The sequence below is a fragment of the Halictus rubicundus genome, chromosome 1, assembly GCF_050948215.1.
Source record: "Halictus rubicundus isolate RS-2024b chromosome 1, iyHalRubi1_principal, whole genome shotgun sequence".
Taxonomy (NCBI): Eukaryota; Metazoa; Arthropoda; class Insecta; order Hymenoptera; family Halictidae; genus Halictus; species Halictus rubicundus.
The window spans coordinates 27,551,431-27,574,213 of NC_135149.1; the positions used below are offsets into that span (position 1 = coordinate 27,551,431).

The 22,783-nt window shown below is 42.5% G+C and overlaps 2 protein-coding genes across 2 annotated transcripts in view; one reads left to right on the forward strand and one right to left on the reverse strand.

Annotated features, from left to right (window-relative positions):
• Positions 1-214: 214 nt before the first annotated feature.
• Pio (zona pellucida domain-containing protein piopio) overlaps positions 215-22,783 on the forward strand; it is a 146,685-nt gene continuing 124,116 nt past the window's right edge. Inside the window, exons 1-2 of the mRNA XM_076798109.1 lie at positions 215-351; positions 7,613-7,650. Of these exons, the coding sequence (XP_076654224.1) occupies positions 324-351; positions 7,613-7,650 (66 nt within the window). The 5' untranslated portion in view covers positions 215-323. The remainder of the gene's footprint in view (positions 352-7,612; positions 7,651-22,783) is intronic.
• On the reverse strand, positions 14,287-17,835 carry LOC143361676 (uncharacterized). The gene is made up of 2 exons (XM_076801266.1): positions 17,292-17,835; positions 14,287-14,321 (listed from the first exon to the last, which is right to left on the reverse strand). The coding sequence occupies exons 1-2, from the start codon at positions 17,557-17,559 to the stop codon at positions 14,287-14,289; spliced, it is 303 nt and encodes a 100-aa protein (XP_076657381.1). The 5' UTR covers positions 17,560-17,835.

Here is a 22,783-nt window from a genome sequence, read left to right on the forward strand (position 1 = left end):
TGATGGACGAGTGCCAGACCAAACTGACCAGGAACCCGCGAGCCTGTCAACAGTGATCCCCCCTCTCTAGATTGTTTGTTCTTCTTGACTGCGTTTTATTCCCGTTTCTCGTGGTGGTCACTCTCCCTCTCCCCCTTCTCTCTCTCTCTTTCTCTCTCTCTGTCTCTCTGTTTCTCTGTCTCTCTCTCTCTCTCACTCACTCCTTAGATCGCTTCACGCTCGACTCGCGATCGAACGTTTCGCAACGGGGCCCACGAGAAAAAGCTGGAGCGGATTTTTCGACGTTTTCGCTCTCTGGACCGAGCAGGATCTACTCCGGACACATGCACGCTGGGACGTCGATCGAGACAGGTAGATATCCGGTTACCATTTTACAATTTTCGAGCGAATCGGGAAAGTGCTCGCTGTTTCGATTTAGCGTGACGCATGTTTGCGACACGTGATCTACTGTAGACACCCGTAGAATTGTAAAAACATTCTTTAGCTCGTTGGCCACAATGTCAGCCATGTATTCGTGACGGAATTGTCCGTCCAGATTTGAGTCGCTTAACGCGAAAATGGTCGAAACAGTTAATCATTGGGCCATGAGAAATGAACACGTTAAGTGCCAAATATCAGAGTAATTTAATTAACCCATTTGCATCATTAGCGTATGTATACGCTCAATTTTTCTGGTCACTATCGCCGGAGCGTATATATACGCTCGATTTTCCTGGTCACTATAACCGGAGCCGTATATATGCGCTCAACTTTGTTGGCCACTATCATTATTCGTTAGCTAAAAAATAGAAATGGAGGGTGTCGTTGGAGATGAAAGTAGTAATTCTGATGATAGCGAAGAAGAAATTAGGCCACTGAAACGAAGACGAATTATTGAAATAAGTTCTTTCACTTGTAGTCATTTTTGTACTTGAATACAATAAAAAAGAAGTTTGGTGATAAAGGCCTTCTTTTCATATTTCCTTATGATGCAAATGGGTTAATGAAAGCGAAACTAGACATTTTAAGTGTATTATAGGGGATGCTGTTTTAACCCTTTCGAATTCCAAAGATTTTAATAAAATTCGGTTTATCTGGATATGTCACAATAAAAATGAATGTCTAAAGCTAGTTAAAAATCACTGACAGTCATATGTGACTGACACGGTGTGTTAAATAGAAGATCGATAAAACACAAGAGTGTTGAAGGATGTCGTTATATTTGTATTATGCAAGCTAAAATTATATTACAATTATTTTATCCAATGATATCAATGGCGTACATCACTACGTCACTGCAAGAAATAAGTAAATTAAATTACATTTTTATCTTAGAGAATTGCGGAGATCACAGTGCATTAGGTTTTCTCAAAAGTTCGTTTCGTTTTCGATCGATACACAAAATGCAAACTCAGGGTAATTGTTTAAGAAACCAAATGGCACTGTTAAGCTAGAGGTAGCTTAAGAAATTAGAAATGAACTCGTAGCCGTTTCTTCGGGAGTTTGTTGATTATTTTACAAACAACTCAAATACATTCTACTGCCGGAAACAATTTCATTTTCTGCGCATTCACTCCATCTTATGAGTAATTACTAGACTGCGTAATGTACTGTGTAATTTAAAGCAGTGAAAACATTAGAAGAATTTAAAAATACTGTTACACTATCTTCGAACTATTAAATATATTAAGAAAGAAAATCAAATAGAATATTTTTATTTTCCATAAAGATCCACAGTCTAGTAATTACCGAGCCCTCAAATCGGTGGATAAAGGATTTGAATTTACCACTAAACCTACCGAGCATTAACAGTATCTGGTAAATATTGCCTGATAAAAATGGCAACCTTATTGAGATGTCCGTAATTTCCAATATAACAAATCCTTCCACGAGGAAATTTATTCCACTATTTTCCATAAATGAATCTGTACAGTTTCAACTATTGTGAAACATAAAATCGGTTATTTTGACCGTGGTAGGTTTAGCGTTAAAATAATGTTGCTGCTAATTGACGGCGAGGGCCACGAATTAGTTTGTACAAATAGTAGTTCTAATAATAAGCGCGGTTGTTTAACAAATGTTAAACGTGCACGTTGCGAAAGAAACTTGTGAAACAACCTAACAAAAAAGAATAAATTCTTCAGAATCGGTACAGTCCGCGCAGGAAAGAGCAGACTAGAGTTGATCCGAGTTTCGAAGAGAATGACAATGCTTCCACTCGATTAACCGGGACCGATTAACTCTGACGACCGGTAATATTGATCGGCACGGACGTTATCGGTGATGTTATCGGAGATATCAGGGAAAAGATAGGGGAACGAGCGGCTGCGAAACGTCTCTACGAGTTTTGCGCTTCCAATCACGGCGTCACCAAGATGGCGCAACACTATTGCTCGAGGAAAGACTGCGTCAACGACGACCACCACGTTGGCGGACGTTCAAGGGCGCGAAGGCGCCTGGCGAACGAGTTCCTGGAGAACACAACGAGACCAGAGTTCGATCGGAAAATAGCGATCCCAAGAAAAATTCGCGGCTTACGTCATCCTCGTCGCTTACGCACGCTCGCGTTTCAAATGGTTCTCTCTCCCTCAAGGTCGTCGAAAGCGAGCCGTTTCTCAACGTTCCAGCACGACTCTGCAATTGGCCCTGCCATTTTATTCGCCTCACCGAACCGATCTGCATTCTTCAAAATTTACACTGCATGTTAAACACTTTCGACTTGTGTAGAAAATTTAGGCCTCAAAATGTAAAATTACTGCTTTGTAATTTATACTATAGAATCTGCAGGCTTTGGATCTGCCGTTTATGGAAAATTTAAATTCCGGAGTATAAAATTACTACCATAAAATTCATACTTTACAGTCTTCCGATTCGCATTTCTTTTCTTTAGATTTCAAAATAATTGATTACTTATGCCCCCCCCCTAATATGTAAAATTAAATTAGTGACACAAGATTTTCCGAAGACTCAACTTCAATTTCTAATTTACCTCAATTCCCTTTCCAAAATAATTAGCATCTACTGAAAATCCCGATAATACAACACTCGAAAAATATCAAAAAATTCCCCCGCTGAACCGGGGGGAATTCTCCCATAGGAACTATCGCCCAAAAAATGAAAAAACCAAAGCCATAACGCCACCGATCAATTATCCCTGTTAAAATCGTCGTCTCTCGAGCCAACTCGGTGTTTCGCCTAAACGAGAGAGCAGCATTTTGCGAGAAACGCGAGCTGGAGCGACTGCGGGGGAGGCACCCGTTGCACGGACGCATGCGAAACGTTCGTATACGTTCGCATAATCGTGTGCACACGTTCCAAAAACGAACGGGCGTTGTGGAAGGGCGTGCGACAGCTGTGCGGCGGCTGTTTCCTTTCTCGCGAGAGACCCGCACGGTAAAACGTCGCCGTTGACCGGGCAGAACCGGCTGAATGGACAACGCGGGCTTAATAGACGGTTTAATGAAACGCGTACATAGTTGCGCAACGGATTCAAGCGCGAAAACGAGCACAAGGCTTCGTTTGTTCATCCTCGCCGTAGGTAGCGCGAGACCAAATACGCGGCCGCCAAGGATCCAGCCGCCCACGCGATCCACGGATCGATCCCGATCGTTGTGGAACGGTAGCCCTTCTAACAGGCCTGGAAATCATAATTTTTGAACTGCCCCGGAAAAGTTGTGCGACCTCCCAGCCGATTATACGTCGCGTTTTCTTGGAAACTGTACGATTTTATTGTTATATTTTTACAAGATGGTGTCAGCAATAATTGGCGGATAATAATTGCGGATTTTATGGAATTATGATAAACATGAGTAGATCGAATGCAAAACGGTAAAGGGATTTAAAGAATTTAAAGATTTCACTATTTTCAGCTCATCAAGATTAACCGGAAAATAAATAAATTTAATTAATCCTGGCAATTTTTATTTTGCATAAAAATCCTCAGACTAGTAATAACAACGGCGAATATTTCACCGACTAACTTTTCCCATTTATTAAAAAAATGTTTGTGTTACTCTAAAATCAGAAAGAATTCTTGTTTGTTATAAGTAGACTGCGGATCTTTCTGCGAAATAAAAAATATTTGCATTGATTGCAAGACACAGAGGCGTAATAAAAATTTCTTTGTTCTTTTAACTATTTTATTAAGCTGAAACCAATACGCTGATGTCCTTTTTTTTAAAAAAAAAAGTGGACATTTTTGTCCACTGCTTTAAATTGTGCTTACCCATTTTTCTCATAAACGCATAAAATCCGCAGTCTACTTATGAGTTACTTACGAGCTGAAAATTTGAAGAATAAAATATGAAGAGGAAGATAAGAATTAAAAGATGGTAGCGTGTACTATAAAAAGTTCGACGTAGTTTACACACTCTGTGATATCCCATTTCAAAATCGTATCGATTTGGAAAGTCCGAAAGTACTCGGGTTTACGATCGAGATCTAGATCGAAGCATTGTATCCGGGTGGCCGAGCTAAGTTCAATGGTAGCCTGATTATTGTACACGGTGTACAGAGCGCGTATGGTGTCAGCAAAGCAGAAATAACAGCGTCGTGATTGACAGTAGGCATTCTTTTTCTGTGTTAAACGTATTAATCTATTTCGAGATGTCGTAACGGCGCGAACGTACACCTATACGTACAACTATAGATGTATATCGATGACTATATCCGTCCTAGTCGCCGGTGACTTCAACGCGCGACAAGCCATGACGTGGGCACGCTACGTGACGACCATACTTTTCCGATTCCTACGCGTTGCCCTAACGTAACGGGCGCCTATCTGCGTATTTCGAAACGGACTGCTGGACGCAGCAAGCCCAAAAATCTAATGTCTTCCACGTGAAAACGCACTTTCACTCGAATTATAATACGATCTGGTCCACCGGAAAGTTTCTCCATTTTTTTTTTCTCTTTTTACTGACCTTTCCCGATTCGTCTGTCCTCGTTAGATCATCGGCCTTCGTTGTAAATATTCAGCGTTGCGAAATCGTGAATATGGATCGTTGATACACTTCATTTATGTACTTTTTCGTTCCTTTTTGTGGCCATTTTTTACCCTGGACTAATTTAATATTGCCTTACTATTAGAGGTACTTCAGTGAAATTATAACACTGATTTCGGGAAGTTTTTATCTATTTTTCTTTTCGATATTTTTTGGTAATTTATCCAACCGTTTATTGTTACTTTTGCACTTAAAAATTGCCCTCAAACACTACTTTATTTCATTTCAGTCGTGATTGTTCCACGATCACTTCATTTATTCGTACTGAAGGCTTTTGTACCTACTTAAAAATTCATAAAAAAATAGAATGAATTGTTTAAATCTTCGTAAACATTCATACACCCAGCACGACCCCCTAACAACGCTTAGCCTCTCAAAAACTACCTGATTCAATATTAATCGCAATTATGTCGCATTTATTGGCATCGAAGGTTTTCGGAACCTGCATAACAATGAATAAAAAAAAAATATAGAACGATCTACGTTTCCGCAACCACCCGTGGCCCAACAAAGACACTCCAGTCTCGCAGCTAGACCGTCAAACGATCCATTTCCTCGTGCTGCAGACAGGTGAAAGGTGGCGATCGTTACGGCCCTGGTTTCGCCCAGGTGCGCCGATCTCTTCGGCACGATCCTGCCTCCTCCCGTCCGCGAGAAAAGGTGGAAAGAAGGTGGCCAGAACCTCGCGGGATGTCGATCGACCAGCCACGTAAATCCCGCGATTCGTGTGGTCGCGATTTGCGACGTGAAACCCCGTGAACCAACACGAGCGTGCGAACACAGCCGTGGAAAAAAAGGACGCGCGTGGTGCACAGTGCGAAAATGGCCGCCGTCTGTTCGCGGGGTCAACCACGGTGGTCCAGTGTGCATTATGTCGATACTGTTCCTCGCACCGGTCTCCCATGCTTCTCGAAATAGTGAACGTTGTTGCGTCGTGCTCGCGAAACTCCGCGTCGCCGTCGCTTTCTCGAGCCGCCCGACACGGATCTTAGGCTAACCAGCACGAAAACCACCGTCGTTCGCACTCCGGAACGAGCTCTGGATCGTTATTGATCGAGGATGTCGCCTAACGTCGAACGGGACGTCGATCTGTGACCTTATGAATCCGCTTTCTCCGAGAAATGCGATTTTTAGACGCGCTCGACGCCGCGGGTACCATTTTATGAATGGAGGACGCGTGCAGGAAGGAGAGGCAGGATAGAGGACGGTTTGCGATGGTCACTGACCGTTTGGAGACGTTTTGTCTGGTTTTTAGGAGGCTCAGTGGGAGTGTTGAGGACAATGAACTGTGGACAGTGATTTCTCAGAGGCTTCGGGACGATAGTTGCCATTTTATGAATGGAGAATGTGTGCAGGGATGAGATTGTGGATGGAGAATGTTTGCGGTGGTCACTGACCGCTTAGAGACGTTTTGTCAGGTTTTTAGGAGGCTCAGTGGAAGTGTTGAGGACAATAAACTGTGGACAGTGATTTCTCAGAGGCTTCGGGACGCTAGTTGCCATTTTATCAATGGAGAACGTGTGCAGGGATGAGATTGTGGATGAAGAATGTTTGCGGTGGTCACTGACCGCATAAAGACGTTATGCGAGGTTTTTAGTATGCCCAGTGCGATTGTTGAGGATACTAGACTGTGTTTTGATGCATAGATAGTGGATTTTTAAAAGGTATCTAAAGTCTAATTACCATTTCATGAATGGAGAACGCGAGTAGGGACGAACTAGTCGATAGAAGATATTTGTGGTGGTCGCTGACCGACTAGGGATGTTTCACAAGGTTTTCGAAGCATCGAGTGGACGTATCGAGTACGAAAGACAATGTTTATTCATGGAAAATAACTTTAAAGATGCTTTATAAGTCTCCAGTTACAATTTCATAAATGGTCAATGTCCGTAGAAAGAAAAGGCTAGAGAACTGTCTGCAACGGTCACTGACCGATTAGAGACGTTTCGATGAAGTCATTAGTACATCTAGTAGAAGTACTTAGCGAAAAGACCCTATTACTTCATGGGAAGCAATTTCTGAGAAATTTTACGGCGCTAGTTACCATTTTATGAATGGGGAACACCTTCAGAGCGCAGTTAAAGAATGCAGGATGGTTCACAGCGATCGTTGACTGGCTACAGACGTGCTGTCTGCTTTTCAGAACATCAAGTGGAAGAGAAAGAGAGTATCGAACAAAAGAAACTGTGCTTATGCGTGGACTTGATCCAAGGTTTTCGGAGAGGTTTTCGCGAGTCTAGTTGCAATTTTGTGAATGGTCGAGGAACTAGTTTAGAAGATGTTTGCGACGGTCACTGACCGATTAGAAGATTTTGCGACGGTCGCTGACCGATTAGAAGATGTTTGTGACGGTCACTGACCGATTAGAAGATTTTGCGACAGTCACTGACCTATTAGAGAGGTTCGAATAGCCAGGACATCGAGTGGAAACATTAGGGAACATCTTCCTCGAAGACTCTAATTACCATCTTATGAATGGAGATCGATTCTAAAGTGATCGTAGGAAGTAGGGACTAAGAAAAGAAACTATTTTTCGTGGCAAGTGTTCTCGCGCGACAGACGTTTGCGCGGCCGATCGTACTCATGGGAGTTCGACCCAGTTATTAATCAGACTTTCTCTTTTATTTTAGCCATGGACTGGCGGAGGGTCGTGTTGGCGTTTCTATTGGTGAGTAAACATTATGTGACCAACGACTAACAATATCGAACATTTCATTTTGCTGTTCTCGGTCTCTTAATAATTCTAAAAGTCGGGTAGCAAATGAGGATTTCTGATAAAATCTAGATAAAAATAGAATGGTTGGATTGAAGGATTAAAAATTCAAAGTTTAATTTGCTGTAAAGAATGCAGCAGAAGCCTGGGAGAATGAATCGAGCTGAGAATTATATTTTTTGGATTGCAGATAAGGAATTTACTTTGCACCAATTTTTTCTCTGATGAGAACGATTAGGCGAGATAGTAGAGTACAATCAACTCTCAGCTCACAATCAGTTTTCCTCGGACTGTTTTCTCGTTAGCTCCGAGCGTATGCGCTGAGAGACACTTTCTCCTCAGCCCGGCGCAAGAGAAACAGATAATTACGTATCCGTTCGGTTTGCATTTCCATCGTGCCGCGAATGTTCATGCAAATCCGAGCTTCCCTACAGTCTAGCCTCCCGCAAATAAAAAAGAGAAAGAAAAACAAACGGAAAGAGAAGGGAACGAGGGTTTAATGAAGCTTCCACTGTAATTCGAACCCGATAAAAGATAAACGTAACTAATGGGTCTCGCGTGTGGTAATTAATTGACTGGCCGTTTTGACGAACTCTAACGAAGCCACCGCATTAATTCTGATAAAAGATAAATTCGACGAAACAGCCGGCAAATTCATTACCGTATCATCAGCCCTAATTATCCCCTCGCAAAATAACATCCTCGATCCGCTGTCTCAACGAACAAAATCAAAATCTTCCTTCGACTTAAACTGTCCAATATTGTTGGGAACACTCAGGCTAATTGCCCGCGGGCGCAATTAATTCACATCGTCGCGTTAATGGGGAGGGAACGCTGGAAAATCCAATTAGACCTCGGCTTATCAATTATTACGAGGCGCGCGAGGCAAAAAGTTTCTGTAACGGATTGTGCAACGAGTGCAACGCGTTATGAAATTCCCCGGGGGGCCTCCCTCGATCTTTAATATTATCGCCGGATGACCGAGCAACGGCTCCCTTCGTTTTCGAACGAATCCCGGACTCTCTCTCTCTCTCTCTCTCTCTCTCTCTCTCTCTCTCTCGATCGCGATCTCGATTTCGATTTCGATCCATGCCCTCGCGCGAGTGCGTGCACGAATACTTTCTCTCTCGTATCGCGCCGACACGAGACACAACCGGCTCTTGTTGTGTGTTCGCCAGGAATGCGGGGAATTATGTAATCCTTTGTTGGCACAACGTCCCGCAGAACCGTCTGTCGGGAAAATTGTGTCGAGAGAGGCCGCGCAACATTAATTTTTCCTTCGCAACTTTTCGGCCGCCAGGTGAATGGCAGCCCGGGGCATGCTCGGAAACTATACCTACGATTTCTGAGGCCGATGCTTCAGTTATTTTTCACGGTGGCTTGCTCGGCCATTTTAATTGCTCGGCCGATTGGCCGATAACTGTGAGAGCTCGTCGGGGGCGAGGATCTCTGTTGCAATTGAATAATGGTAATTTTTGGTGAATTTTTTAATTGATACAGCTGAAAGATTGACCTTTTGGTATTGATACAAGAGTTATTTTTAGTTTCTTTTTTAATGACTTTTTTAGCTGGTGGAATAGGAAAAATTATCTGAAGGTACCATTTTTTCAGAACTCGGATCCTCTATTTTTGGCTAATTCTTCTAAAATTTGATTAATAGCAATTGTTACAGTTTGCAAGAATTTGGTGAGAAGGATGGTTTGCTCTATTTAATTGAAAAAGTGGTAATTTTTTGATATTGATATAAGAGCAATTTTTACTTTCTTTTGGAATTTGGTGGATGGTGGATTTCTTTTGGAATTTGGTGGAATAAGAGAAATTGTCTGAAGGTACCATTTTTCCAGAGCTTGGATCCACTATTTTTGGCTAATTCTTTTAAAATTTGATTAATAGCAATTGTTAAAGTTTGCAAGAATTTGGTAAGAAGGATGGTTGCACTATTTAATTGAGAAAATGGTAATTTTTTTGATATTGATATAAGAGCGATTTTTACTTTCTTTTTTAACGATTCTATTACCTGGTGGAATAAGAGAAATTGTCTGAAGGTACCATTTTTCCAGAACTCGGATCCACTATCTTTCGCTAATTCTTCTAAAATTTAACAATTGTCACATCAATAATGAATGACAAATTATGATCATGCCAAGAGGAATACTACAATTTTAGTTCAGAAAGTCTTTGAGTCAAAGGTAATCGTTAAAGTTTGCAAGAATTTCCTAAAAAGTATGGCTGCACTATTTAATTGAGAAAATGGTAATTTTCGGTGAATTTCCTTACCTAGACAGTTAAAAATATTGCCCAAAAATGCAATAAAAATTTGTGTTACATAATATGATCAATTTAATGAAATCATTCACGAAGGGAGCAAATTGTTATTTAATTTCGATTTTTTATAATATGTCTAAAAATGTGCCTTTTCACGTTAGACCACAAAATTGTGTTAAATGAATGGAGACCTATTTGCAAAGACTGATAAAAATTGGAATTGTATAAAAATGACCTCGACGAACGTCAGTGCAAGTTAATCAATAAATCCTTGTTGCATTTTCTTCAATTCAGTACCATTTACTACATTACTATTTACAAGCACAAACGTCCGCCGTTCAGTAGTTAATTCCTAGGCTGTTGATGCATGTATGTCAAAACTGAGTAGGTGTAATTCAAAACAGTAAAAAGATTAAAGAAGTTTAACAATGTTGATAATACCGCTTTTAACATATAAAAATGATTAATGAGCAAAATAAATTTTTACTTAGCTCCTACAGATTGCAATCGATGTATAAAAATTTTATTTTGCATAAAGTTCCGCAGTCTAGTAATTACGCACAACTAATTTGCATCGATTTTCATGCGAGTGACTTTATATAAAAAAATCGTGATATTAGAATCATCGAGCAGTGGCGTATCTAGGATTGAGAAGAAGAAGAAGAAGAAGAAGAAGAGCGAGCGAGTCTCGTTTTAGTTAATTGCGCGCACTTGAGGGAACCACCAGCCCATTGGCGTAAACGCCAAGTTTAAGCGTAATTGTCAATTATTAAGCGTTGCACAAGCACCCGGGATTGCAACCTTCCGAATGGGTTAACGACTTCGAATCCGCCGGTCTTTGTCAAGAGGACGCCGCCTTTGTTTCTTCTCTTTCTTTCTTTCCTTTTCTCTCTCTCTCTCTCTCTCTCTCTCTCTCTGTTTGTCGCTACACGATGCTTCGCAGCGATTACCATGAGAGAAACGAGAAACGAGAAACGAGAAACGTTTCCCCGAATTATCTCTCTCGTAACCTTCGGTCCGACAGGGCCCGTTCTCAGCGCAGCTCTGTCTCGTAACGCTCGTTACACACGGCAGAAAAAACATGGTATTTGATATGTACGTCCCCGAGCGACAAACGCGAATTTTCTCCGCAGAAATCTGCTCGGATCTCGGGGGAAAGTTGGGAACCCCCCAACACGTTTCTTTTGCAACTTTTTTTTTTATACAGCCTGCATTCGAGATTTCAGAGAAATATTTCCTTCGGCAAGTTTCACTTTCATGAATGACAACTCGTTCGCGGTGTAGATTTTGCAATATACAGTGAATTCTCGATATAAGTCACTTGCGCCGTTCTGGCGAGTGACACTTAGACACCTAGTTGCATTTGAAATACACAGTGCACGCTGGAAATGTAAAAGTCACTGTCCGTGGTGGTATGGGTAGTCCCAGTGACCTTTAAATGCAAGGCCCGCAGTGACTTATATCGGAAATTCGCTGACTTCTTTCCTGTATTTTGCACAGGTTTCGAAATATTTTAATAACTATGGTAACGCGAAGAACGAGGGTTTTCATCCCTTCCTTTTTCAGCGGGAGAAAAATATTGTTATATTATTAACAACATTTGAAATAGATTCCCGAAAAATTTCAAATTTTATTTTAACTTCCCAGTCTTCCTAGTTTTTCCAAAAGTCGGTGAACAGGTCACCGAACTCAGCTATGTTCGACAACCGACAAAAGTCCAGTTCGAAAGTCAACTTGCCGCGCTTAGCACCATCGAAACAAACGTTCAAAATCCTCGAACATATCCGTGAACATAAAAAAAAAATCCCCGTTAAATCACTATACTGTGCAAAGAATCTCACAGGAGGTCTCAAATATTAGCGAAACGTCTCGGAAGCCTCGAAAAGAGATTAAATTCGCGTGAACACCGTGGCGCGAAAAGAAAAGAGAACAAAAGTGGCGCGAAGAGGCAATATTTTTTCAGAGAAAATGTCCGGTGTGTGCAAATATGCGAACGGCGTCTCCACCGAACGAAAGAGAGAGAAAAAATGTCAAATTCTCGATCTTCTCAAATATTTGGCATTTTTTTCGGGTAAACTGACGGAACAGGTTGAAGCGTAAATAATGGCCGTCCTCGAACCGAGAAGAAAATTTCGAAGCGTTCGTAAATATTTGCGCGAGCGTGCCGTGCACAGGCAAGTGAATGGGTACACAGGCACGTAAATGGATACGCAGACAGTCGCATAAACGCGTACACAGGTGTGTGGGTATATACTGGGGAGAAGGAAAGACAATCCGTTCGGAACAGCCACGCCCACTTTTACTCGGCCGTACTTTTAAATATCGGCACGGGATCTATCGTGAGGCTTGGGGCCCGTTTTCACAGACGTTTCACTGCACCAGACCCGATACCGGAAGCGAGTGGTTCGCCTGCCAGTTCACACGTTCACGGACGGTGGAAAACTGAGACCACTTTCCTCGTGAACACGGGCAACATTAATTCGATCCTTCTGTAATTCGGTCTGCCCATTGTACTGTGAACGATCGGGGACTCTTCTTGTTGAAAGTCACCTTTTCGAGGGACGAGTCCCCATTCGATTCCACAAACTCAGTATTCAAGCACTCAGTTTTAGAGTTTCACGAAAGATCCTAAGTCCCAAAATCCCAAGGTCCCAAAGTCTCAAACTCTTAGAGTTCCGAAGTTTCATAATCCCAAAGTTACAGTGTGACAAAGTCCTAAGGTCCCAAAAATTTCGCAGTGCCAAAGTACAACAGTCCCAAAGTCTCAAAACTCCAAAACTCCAAAGTCCCAAAACCGCAAAATGCTAAGGTCCAAAATACTAGAGGTTCAAATCCCTAAAGCCCCAAAGTCTCAAAGTCTCACAGTCCCAAAACCTCAACGTCCCAAACCCCTAAAGTCTCAAAAGCTGCAAAGTCCTAAGGTCCCAAAATCCCACAGTTCTAAAGTACTAAAGCCCCAAAGTCTCCAAAACGCAGAAGGTCCCAAAATCCTAGAGTCCCCAAGTCCCAATGTCCCAAAGCCTCAAAGTTTCAAAACCCGAAAGTCTCAAAGCCCCAAAAGTCCCAAAACCCTAGAGAATCAAAGCTGCAAAGTCCTAAGGTCCCAAAATACCACAGCTCTAAAGTACTAAAGCCCCAAAGTCTCAAAGTCCCAATGTCGCAACCTTCAAAGTCCCAAAACGTGAGAATCTCAAAGCCCCAAAAGTTCCAAAATCCCAAAGTCTCACAGCCCCACAGTTTCAAAGCTCCAAAGTCCCAAATGTCCAAAAGTTCCAAAACCCCAAAGTCTCAAAGCCCCAAAAGCCCAAAGTCTCAAAGCCTCAAAGTCCCAAATCGTCAAAATCCCAATTCTCCAATATTTCCAAAACCCCAAAGTCCCAAAGCTGCAAAATCCTGTGGTCCCAAAAATTCCGCAGTTCCAAAGCACTGAAGCCTCAAAATCCCAAAAAGCTCCAAAACCCGAAAGTTCCCAAATCGTAAAACGCTAAGGTCCCAAAAACCCAGAGGTTCAAATTCCTAAAGTCCCAAATTCTGAAAGCACCAATGTTCCTCAGTCCCAATTTACCAAAGCTCCAAAGTCCCAAAACCCGAAAGTCCCAAAACCCCACAATTCCAAAAACCCAAAGTCCAAAATCTCCAATGCTCCAAAAGTCCCAAAGCCCCAAAGTCCAAAAGCCGCAAAGTCCCAAGGTCCCAAAATCCTAGAATTCCAAATTCCAAAAGCTGACCCGGTGTTTGTAACAGGAATCGTCGAAGGAAAACCGGAAGTGTGGTGACTCAATCGAACATATTGTGCGATCGGCCGATAGAAAATGGCGTTTGTTTAACCGGAGAGAAAGTCCGCGGCCAAGTTTAACACTCGCATTGCGTAAATGATCTTTCCCCGATTCGTCGAATCGACACGTCACGCGTAACAGACCTAACATGTGACGTCCATCTTGCAACTTTCGAAACGAATCGTATTGATGAGAGAAGCCGAATTTGGCGTCGTCGGAATGTTGTCCGTCAAAGAAAACATCGTGGGCGTGTACCATCGGACAGTGGAATTTCACGGAGACTCGATAATCATTCGCTACACCCACGTCGCAACCTCGATGATTCTCGATGAATCTCGGTTTTTGTTGATTTTTGCTTCGACCGCGTTGATTTTTACTTTTAACGAACGTCCTCCGCCGGATATCTCCAATCAGCTTTTACTAGTCTTTGAACCGTGATGGGTAAAATAACGCGACAGTTCAGGGAATTATTAATAGCATATCATGGGGAAAGTTATTGCAATTAGGAAGACTCACCGAGCTGCATTCTTGACGTTCCGCTATGTAAAGTTCAGTGCATGTTTGGAGCTGCTTGTTCCAGGGTATCTGAAGCAGAAATGTTTTTTGTTAGTTTAAGGTGTACAAACTCGTTATTATGCTATGGTATTTATTAACGTTTTTAAACTGTCTTCTAAGAGTTCCACCAAAGTTCATAAGTCCTAAGATCCCAAAGTTCTGGTGTGACAAAGCTCTAAAGTCCCAAAGTCTCAAAGCTCCAAAACCCCAAAGTCCCCAAACCGCAAAATGCTAAGGTCCCAAAATCCTAGAGGTTCAAATCCCTAAAGCCTCAAGGTTTCAAAGTCCCAATGGCCCAAAGCCCCAAAGTCCTAAAACCCGAAAGACTCAAGCCCCAAAAGTCCCAAAACCCCATAGTTTTAAAACCCCAAAGTCCCAAATCTCCAAAATCCCAATGCTCCAAAAGTTTCAAACCCCCAAAGTCCCAAAATTGCAAAGTCCTAAGGTCCCAAAATCCCACAGTTCTAAAGTATTAAAGTCCCAAAGTCTCAAAGCTCCAAACCCCCAAAGTCCCCAAACCGCAAAATGCTAAGGTCCCAAAATCCTAGAGGTTCAAGTCCCTAAAGCTCCAAGGTTTCAAATTCTTAATAGCCCAAAGCCCCAAAGTCCCAAAATCCGAGTCTCAAAGCCCCAAATTCCCAAAACCCCATAGTCTCAAAACCCCAAAGTCCCAAATCTCCAAAATCCCAATGCTCCAAAAGTTCCAAAACCCCAAAGTCCCAAACCTGCGAAATGCTAAGGCCCAAAAAATAAAGTTGAGTTCGTGTTTGAAGCTGCTTGCTTGAACGTTTTTAAACTGACTTCTAATAATTTTCCAATAAGAATAGCTTAGCAAACATCGTTCCATAATTGTTTGAAGTCTATAATTCATAGTTAAACTGTGGATTTTATGCATTTATCATAAAAATGAGTAGGTGTAATTTAAAACAGTGAAAAGATTAATGAGTTCGAAAACATCGAGGTACTGTCTTCGTGTTGTTGAAACTATTAAAGAACTAATGACACTTTGTTTGGCTCGTGTTTCTTGCAATTGACGTAGACAATTTGTATTTTGCAGAAAAATCCGCAGTCTATTCATTCATAGCTAATGTCTTAACCTTTCATTAAAAGCATAGGATGTCTCCGACACTCCATAAATCATTTTCAATAAATGATAATGCACTTTAGTAGCTTTATTTGTTTTATTAAACATATCCAATTGATTTGAACGCTTCGTTTCAAACAAAACATCAGAATATTGCCAGTTAAAGAAAAATATTAAACTGTGTCATAAATCATGTGATCAATCAGTGGTTAAACAATTTTTGTAACAGCAATCACTAACTGCAAACCAACGATTCACATCCCCAGTAACGTAATTTAATCATTTCTTTTCAAATTATTATACAAACCTTCTTAAGTTACATTTAATATAGATCAAAATTACAGCTTCAACATAGATTATACTGCGTTCCCCAGCCGAGAGTTATTAAATTGAGAAGGCGCGACAAAATTCGAAAACGGCAGTACTAAAGCCTAATTCTGTGCAGTATAATAAGCCTTATAACGCAGTGAAACTATAAAGGATTCTTCTTGGAACAAGACCAAAAAGTAAAAATTTGCCCGTGCTTGCAGTAAATCTTGAAAGCTCACGTTTAGAGCGGCTCGGACAATTTCTGTTCGCTTTGTGGTTGCCGGTAAATAATAATAATTACCCGTAAACACGAAGGGGTTGCGAACATGGTTCCTGTAGGCGGAAAGCATGCGTGAAAGGTAATAAGAACGTATATGGCAACGTAATGGCCACGGTCCGGCCGGCAAACCCAACATTTTCGTACATTAAAATCCATCGTGGCTATAGAGCGGATCAATGGGTAATCGGATCGATGCGGATCTAGCGTAGGTTGCGATCTCCTTGAGAACGCCACCCATCGCTCCGGTCCACGCTGCCATAACTCGAGGAGTCACATTAGTCACTCTGGACTCTCTCAGCGAGCGCTGCCAGTTACTGCCAGTGCCGTGTAGAGTCTGGTGACGTCAGCGCTGCGCACGCTTTCGGATAGAATGCGTTTGAGTCAGTCGCGAGGTCAGCGAGAACTGTCCTTTTATTTTCAGCTGACATGCTCTGCCCTAAATGGTCAAACATCGTGCCAGATCCCACGGAACGTGTTGCTGCTGTGATTAGGGACACGGTAGATAAAGAATTTTGTTGGGTCTACCTAAAGTTTCAAAGTCCTACATTTCCGCAGACCCAAAGTCTCGAAGCCCCAAAATCCCAATATCCTGAAGTTAAAAAGTCCCAAAAACCCAAACCCCTAAAATTCCAAAGCTCTAAAAACTCAAACCCCTAAAATCCCAAAGCTCCAAAGTCTCAAAGTCCCAAAGTCTTATCGCCCCAGAGTTCAAAGACCCAAAGATTCAAAGCCCCAAAGTTCCAATATCCCAAAGTCCCAAAGTGTCAAAGTTCCAACGCCCCAAAGTTTCAAAGCCCCAAAGTCCCAATATCCGAAAGTTCCAAAGTCCCAAAGTCCAAAAGCCCTAAAAACCCAAACCCCTAAAATCCCAAAGCTCCAAAGTTTTAAAGTCTTAAAGTTCTATCGCCCCGGAGTTCAAAGACCCAAAGTTCCAAAGCCCCAAAGTCCCAATATCCCAAAGTTCCAAAGTCTCAAAGTCCTATCGCCCCAGAGTTCAAAGCCCCAAAGTCCCAACATCCCAAAGTTCCAAAGTACCAAAGTCCCAAAGCCCTAAAAACCCAAACCCCTAAAATCCCAAAGCTCCAAAGTCCCAATATTCCAAAGTTCCAACGCCCCAAAGTCCCAATATCTCAAAGTTCCAACGCCCCAAAGTCTCAACATCCCAAAGTTCCAAAGTCCCAAAGCCCTAACAACCCAAACCCCTAAACACCCAAAGTCCCATAGCGCTAGAATGCCCACAACAAAGGCTCTCAACTCGCTAGGTGATTAGAATGCCACCTTAATCATCAAACACAATACAAAGTTTCATCAGAAAATCTGAAGATACCATAATCTGTACTCAGGGGAGTCATAGGATTCCTGTAAGACCCAATGAGAAGGCCTGTAATCTGCGTACAAGTCTCCACAACGTTAACGTCGGAGGAACTCGTGTATCCGGCTGGTAAGACATCAGCGACAGCAAACAACAACCGAGACACGTTCGATCCAGCGATCCACCTGCCTCTCGATCGTCCCGTCAAAGTCTTATTCTCGTGTGCGAGATAAACGGGTCCCTCGAAGTGGGTCCGTGAGCAGTTTACACACAGACCGCCCATCGATCAGCTTGATCCTCGAGGAGTCTGACCAAGCCAGGCAACAGGCCAGGCAACAGGCTAGGCAACAACCCAGACATTTTTCCGAAACCGGGACCTGCACTTTGCACCGCGAGGCTTCGCGATTATGTATAATTGGATCGAACACGACGTACGTGAGTGGAAACGTTCGTCTGGCGCGTTGCCGATGAAAACAAGACTTCTGCGTGGCTCACCGCAACAACTCGATGATTCCCCAGCCATATAAGGCACCAAGCAGTCCTCTCATCATCCGATGGAATCCGCCGAGGACGCCGGATCATCGCGACGATGCCTCACTTTTTCACACGGCCGCGATCTCTGCAACGTTGATCCTCCCCTTGGCTCGCGGTCACGCGACCGAAATGCATCTAATTACGCGTTTTGCGGACTGTCGATTGCACTTTTTGCGGTACTGATCATCGCAACGCCTAGACACATACATGTATGCTAGTTGTAAAATATTGCACAAACTTTCTGACTCTGGGACTTTGGAACTTTGGAGATTACGATTATAAGAGTTTAGGACTTTGGGAGTTTAGGGCGTTGGGATTCTGAGGCGTTGAGTCTTTGGGACTTTGGGGAGTTGGGACTTTGGGGCGTTGGAACTTTGAGTTGTTGGGATTTTGGGTCCTTGGGACTTTGTGGCGTTGAGTCTTTGGGACTTTGGGGAGTTGGGACTTTGGGGCGTTGGAACTTTGAGTTGTTGGGATTTTGGGTCCTTGGGACTTTGTGGCGTTGAGTCTTTGGGACTTTGGGGAGTTGGGACTTTGGGGCGTTGGAACTTTGAGTTGTTGGGATTTTGGGTCCTTGGGACTTTGGGGCGTTGAGTCTTTGGGACTTTGGGGAGTTGGGACTTTGGGGCGTTGGAACTTTGAGTTGTTGGGATTTTGGGTCCTTGGGACTTTGGGATTTTGGGTCCTTGGGACTTTGGGGCGTTGAGTCTTTGGGACTTTGGGGAGTTGGGACTTTGGGGCGTTGGAACTTTGAGTTGTTGGGATTTTGGGTCCTTGGGACTTTGGGGCGTTGGGGCTTTGGAACTTTGGGGCGTTAGGTCTTTGGGACTTTGGGGAGTTGGGACTTTGGGGCGTTGGAACTTTGAGTTGTTGGGATTTTGGGTCCTTGGGACTTTGGGGCGTTGGGTCTTTGGGACTTTGAGGCGTTGGGACTTTGGGGCGTTCTGACTTTGGGGTTTTGGAACTTTGGGGCGTTAGGTCTTTGGGACTTTGGGGCTTTGGGGCTTCGAAATTTTGGAGCGTTCGGACTTTGAGATGTTGGGACTTTGGGGTGTTGGGTCTTTGGGTCTTTTGGGGCGTTGGTGCTTCGGAATTTTGGGGCGTTGGAACTTTGAGATGTTGGGACGTTGGGGCGTTGTGATTTTGGGGCTTTGGAACTTTGGGGCGTTGGGTCTTTGGGGCGTTGTGACTTTGGGGCTTTGGAACTTTGAGGCGTTGGAACTTTGAGATGTTGGGACGTTGGGCGTTGTGATTTTGGAGCTTTGGAACTTTGGGGCGTTGGGTCTTTGGGACTTTGGGGCTTTGGGGCTTCGGAATTTTGGGGCGTTGGGACTTTGAGATGTTGGGACTTTGGGGTGTTGGGTCTTTGTGTCTTTTGGGGCGTTGGGGCTTCGGAATTTTGGGGCGTTGGAACTTTGGGGCTTTGGAACTTTGGGGCGTTGGGTCTTTGGGGCGTTGTGACTTTGGGGCTTTGGAACTTTGAGGCGTTGGAACTTTGAGATGTTGGGACGTTGGGGCGTTGTGATTTTGGAGCTTTGGAACTTTGGGGCGTTGGGTCTTTGGGACTTTGGGGCGTTGGGTCTTTGGAACGTTGGGACGTCGGGGCGTTGAGACTTTGGGTCTCTAGAACGTTAGGGATTCGGAATTCTGAGGCGTTGGAGCTTTGGAATTCTGGGGCGTTGGGACTTCGAAATTTTGGGACCTTGGTACTTTGTCTCTTTGGAATTTTGGAACCTTGGGGCTTAGGATTAACCTCTTAACTTAAACGCTCGTGAATCGGGTATTAAGAACATTATTAATAGATTAATGTAGCATAATTGGTCGAATTAACCTATAAAATAAAAATAAGTGCCAGATCACTGAAACATGGGTTTTATGCAACGACTTCTGAAGAATGTCTGACAATTAATGAATTGCAAGATACATTACGTTGATTCGAAGCGGTGATTAAAAATCCGGCATTTCGCGAGGATCGAGTGATGACGAAACCAATGTTGAAATATCTGCCGATGGATTATCTGCAGATGGAAATATCTGCCGTACGAAAGAACATTTACAGTTCACCGAGAACGCGTGCCTCGCGTATCCACGAAATGGCTGCTGACTCGTTAAACCACTTTCATCGGCGTGCAACCGATAAGTGTGCACAGGCGTTAACAACGCAGACGTGTCGGTGTTTATTAGACAATTTCTCTAATACGGTCGTGGACGGCGCACGTGAGAAACCGTAGGTATATGTATCGCGAAATCTCGCTTTCTTTCTCGGAGACCGCGTTACATTTCACCGTCTTTTTATCGCGATCTCTTAATCAGTTAATTGGTTACGGTTATTTATTTGTGCATATGCACGTAATTAATCGGGAATAAAAATGTTCGATTCATTTCGACGTGCTCTGTACCGAAACGGTGATCGTTAGATGTCAAATGAATTTAGAAAATTGAGTAATTGAACACCAGGACGGTCTTAAGCACCTCTAAATGTCTCTAAAAGTTATTGCCGCATCGCGCATCGTTACCCGTTTATGATCTATTGCTAAGCAATACGTGCTTTATGCGTTATTAATAACAGAAGACATTTTAATTTATGACTTAATAAACATCGTCCGGAGCCTTCGTCAGGCTTATTGTGGAATCGATTACGATAAAAGGGAATTGAAGATCCGGCTGATTAACGTAGATAAAATATCTGTTCGTTGAGCACTGAGATTTTTTTTTAGGATGTTTCGTTTGTTGTGATTTATCGTTGGAGGAAACGCGCTTCCTCACGAATTTTTAATAACTGAACGGTGTAGTGTGAGCTTTTCAAAATTTTATGATATTTAGATGGGATCTTGAGGACTCTGTATAAAAAATTTCAGATTTTGAAACCGCTGTTTTAAGAAGAAATCAGAATTTTCTGAAGGTTTTCTGTTTTTAGATAGACAAATTTTGGAATAATTAAAATTGTAACATTTTACGCAGCTGAACGGTGCAATGAGGGTTTGTTAAAATTTTACTATGTTTAGATATGATTTTGAAGAATGTATACAAAAATTTTCATGTTTTGAAATTGATGTGTTAAGGAGTAGTTTCTTTATGGAGTAAGTTACTTTTTAAGGAGTAGTTTTAAGGACAATTTCTTTGAGGGGAACGTTAGGACAATTAAAATTGAAGACTTTCACGAACAATTCCGTTCTCGAAACATGGATCGCAAGATACAATCACGCATCAATACCGCTCGTTGAATTTTTCCCCGACGAAAGTATGATTTCTCCTAAAAGTGATCGAAAAGTGGAGCAGAATGAGAGCAGTGTCTCTGATAGAAAAGTGAAAAGACTGTGATTCCGTTTTTTCGAGAACAAGAAAGAAACAAAAGAAACTTTTATGGAATCAATGCCACTGGCTCATTAAGAGTAAAAAATTACTTGCATAGACTCGCTTTCGAAGTAGCAATGTGCACGAATTCAATCTAATCAGAAATGATTATAAATATGAGAGGATATCATTCATCAGGATATTCACTAATTCATTGGGACATTCGCTTAAAAAGGACGTTCTCCTTAATCACTCTAAATGACTGAATTTTCGAAACTGTTATATTTCTTATTATTTTCTTACAGAACCTTTACCAGCATATTTGCGACATTTTTCTGATAAAAATGGGACCAAACATGACACAATTCGGAGCATACAGCGAATTCTCGATATATGTCAACAACACGGGTCTTGCCAGTGTCATATATCGTCCAGGAGTCCTAGCCGTGTTATGTTTACGCTCCTCGACGTCCGAGGCTCTCGAGCTTTGTGACCCCTACACTCCGCGGTAGTGGGGATAATTCCGCGACGTTTATCATCCAGGCCTTGGCGACATATATAGAGAATTCACTGTATTTGCTTGCGTAGCCTAGAATATTTCCCTTCTATTTATATATTTTTCGTGTTATACATATGAAAATGGTGCAGTTGACTCGTACAATATTGAAATGTAATTTATTAAATACAAACAAATTTAATAATATAAAAAGTATTTTGAATAATGGTATAGCAATTTTTAGTGGTGCGTTACAGTCGCCATTCGAGTGCTAAGGGTTAATTCACGACTCGGTGGAATCTCTCACGCTCCATCGATTAGTTCGCATAATCGAGGTTCTGCTATATCGCGAATTAAACCGAGCAATGATGCTCCAAATTCTGTCGTGTTTGGAGTCGTTTCAACCGGAAGAACGTCACGAATATGTTGCTGAAAGATTCACAAAACATAATTTCAACTGAAGGAAGTTTTTATTTAGTATTGTTACTAATGTTCTTTCACGGATGATTCTGACAGAATGATGTTCAACCTGATTTTAACACGGACAGTAAAAATTTCAGTGAGCTGCAAAAATAGACAGTCAATTTTTCTTGAAACTAGTTGTACTATCCGACATCTGATTAGACATTAACAATAATAACAAGTTAACTGTCATTAGTAATGACAGTTGGTCATTACTTTGAAATGTATAATAATTACAAAAACTTAAGGTTGTATAAAATTAAACGAATAAAAATTCGCTTTAAAATTCGAATGCTATAGCATTCATGTCATTTTGCATCACTACGAAAATGAATGCTGCAGCATTCACGACCGCGAACGTGTTAAAAAATATCGAGAAACTTGAAAGAGGGAAAAACAATTAATCTATGAAACAAAGCAAAAAGCGATTTAATGGCGGCAGGGAGACAATGGAACGATCGGGAAGGGAGCAAAAGAGCATAATGCGAGCGTTCCGACAGATTGGCGGGTTCTCGGGTGTCGAGTAATGGCGTCGGTCGCCGGCAAGGGCAAGTCGAGACACCTTTTACTTCCCTCGACACACTTTTATTTTCCGAACGCTGCCGATTTAGGTATCGGCAGAAACGAGTGGCGCGGCATGTGTAGAGGAGAGCCGCGTCTCGTCGCGTCGCGTCGCGCCGCGTCGCGACCGGCCAGGCGAGCGTGTAATTGCCGATGCCGA

Excerpts from the sequence above, each read along its gene's own strand:
- LOC143361676 (XM_076801266.1), bottom strand. The coding sequence starts at position 17,559 with ATGGGCGGTCTGTGTGTAAACTGCTCACGGACCCACTTCGAGGGACCC. Across the intron at positions 14,322-17,291 it reads TCCCCTGAGTACAGATTATG|ATACCCTGGAACAAGCAGCT; the intron begins GTATCTTCAGAT and ends TTTCTGCTTCAG.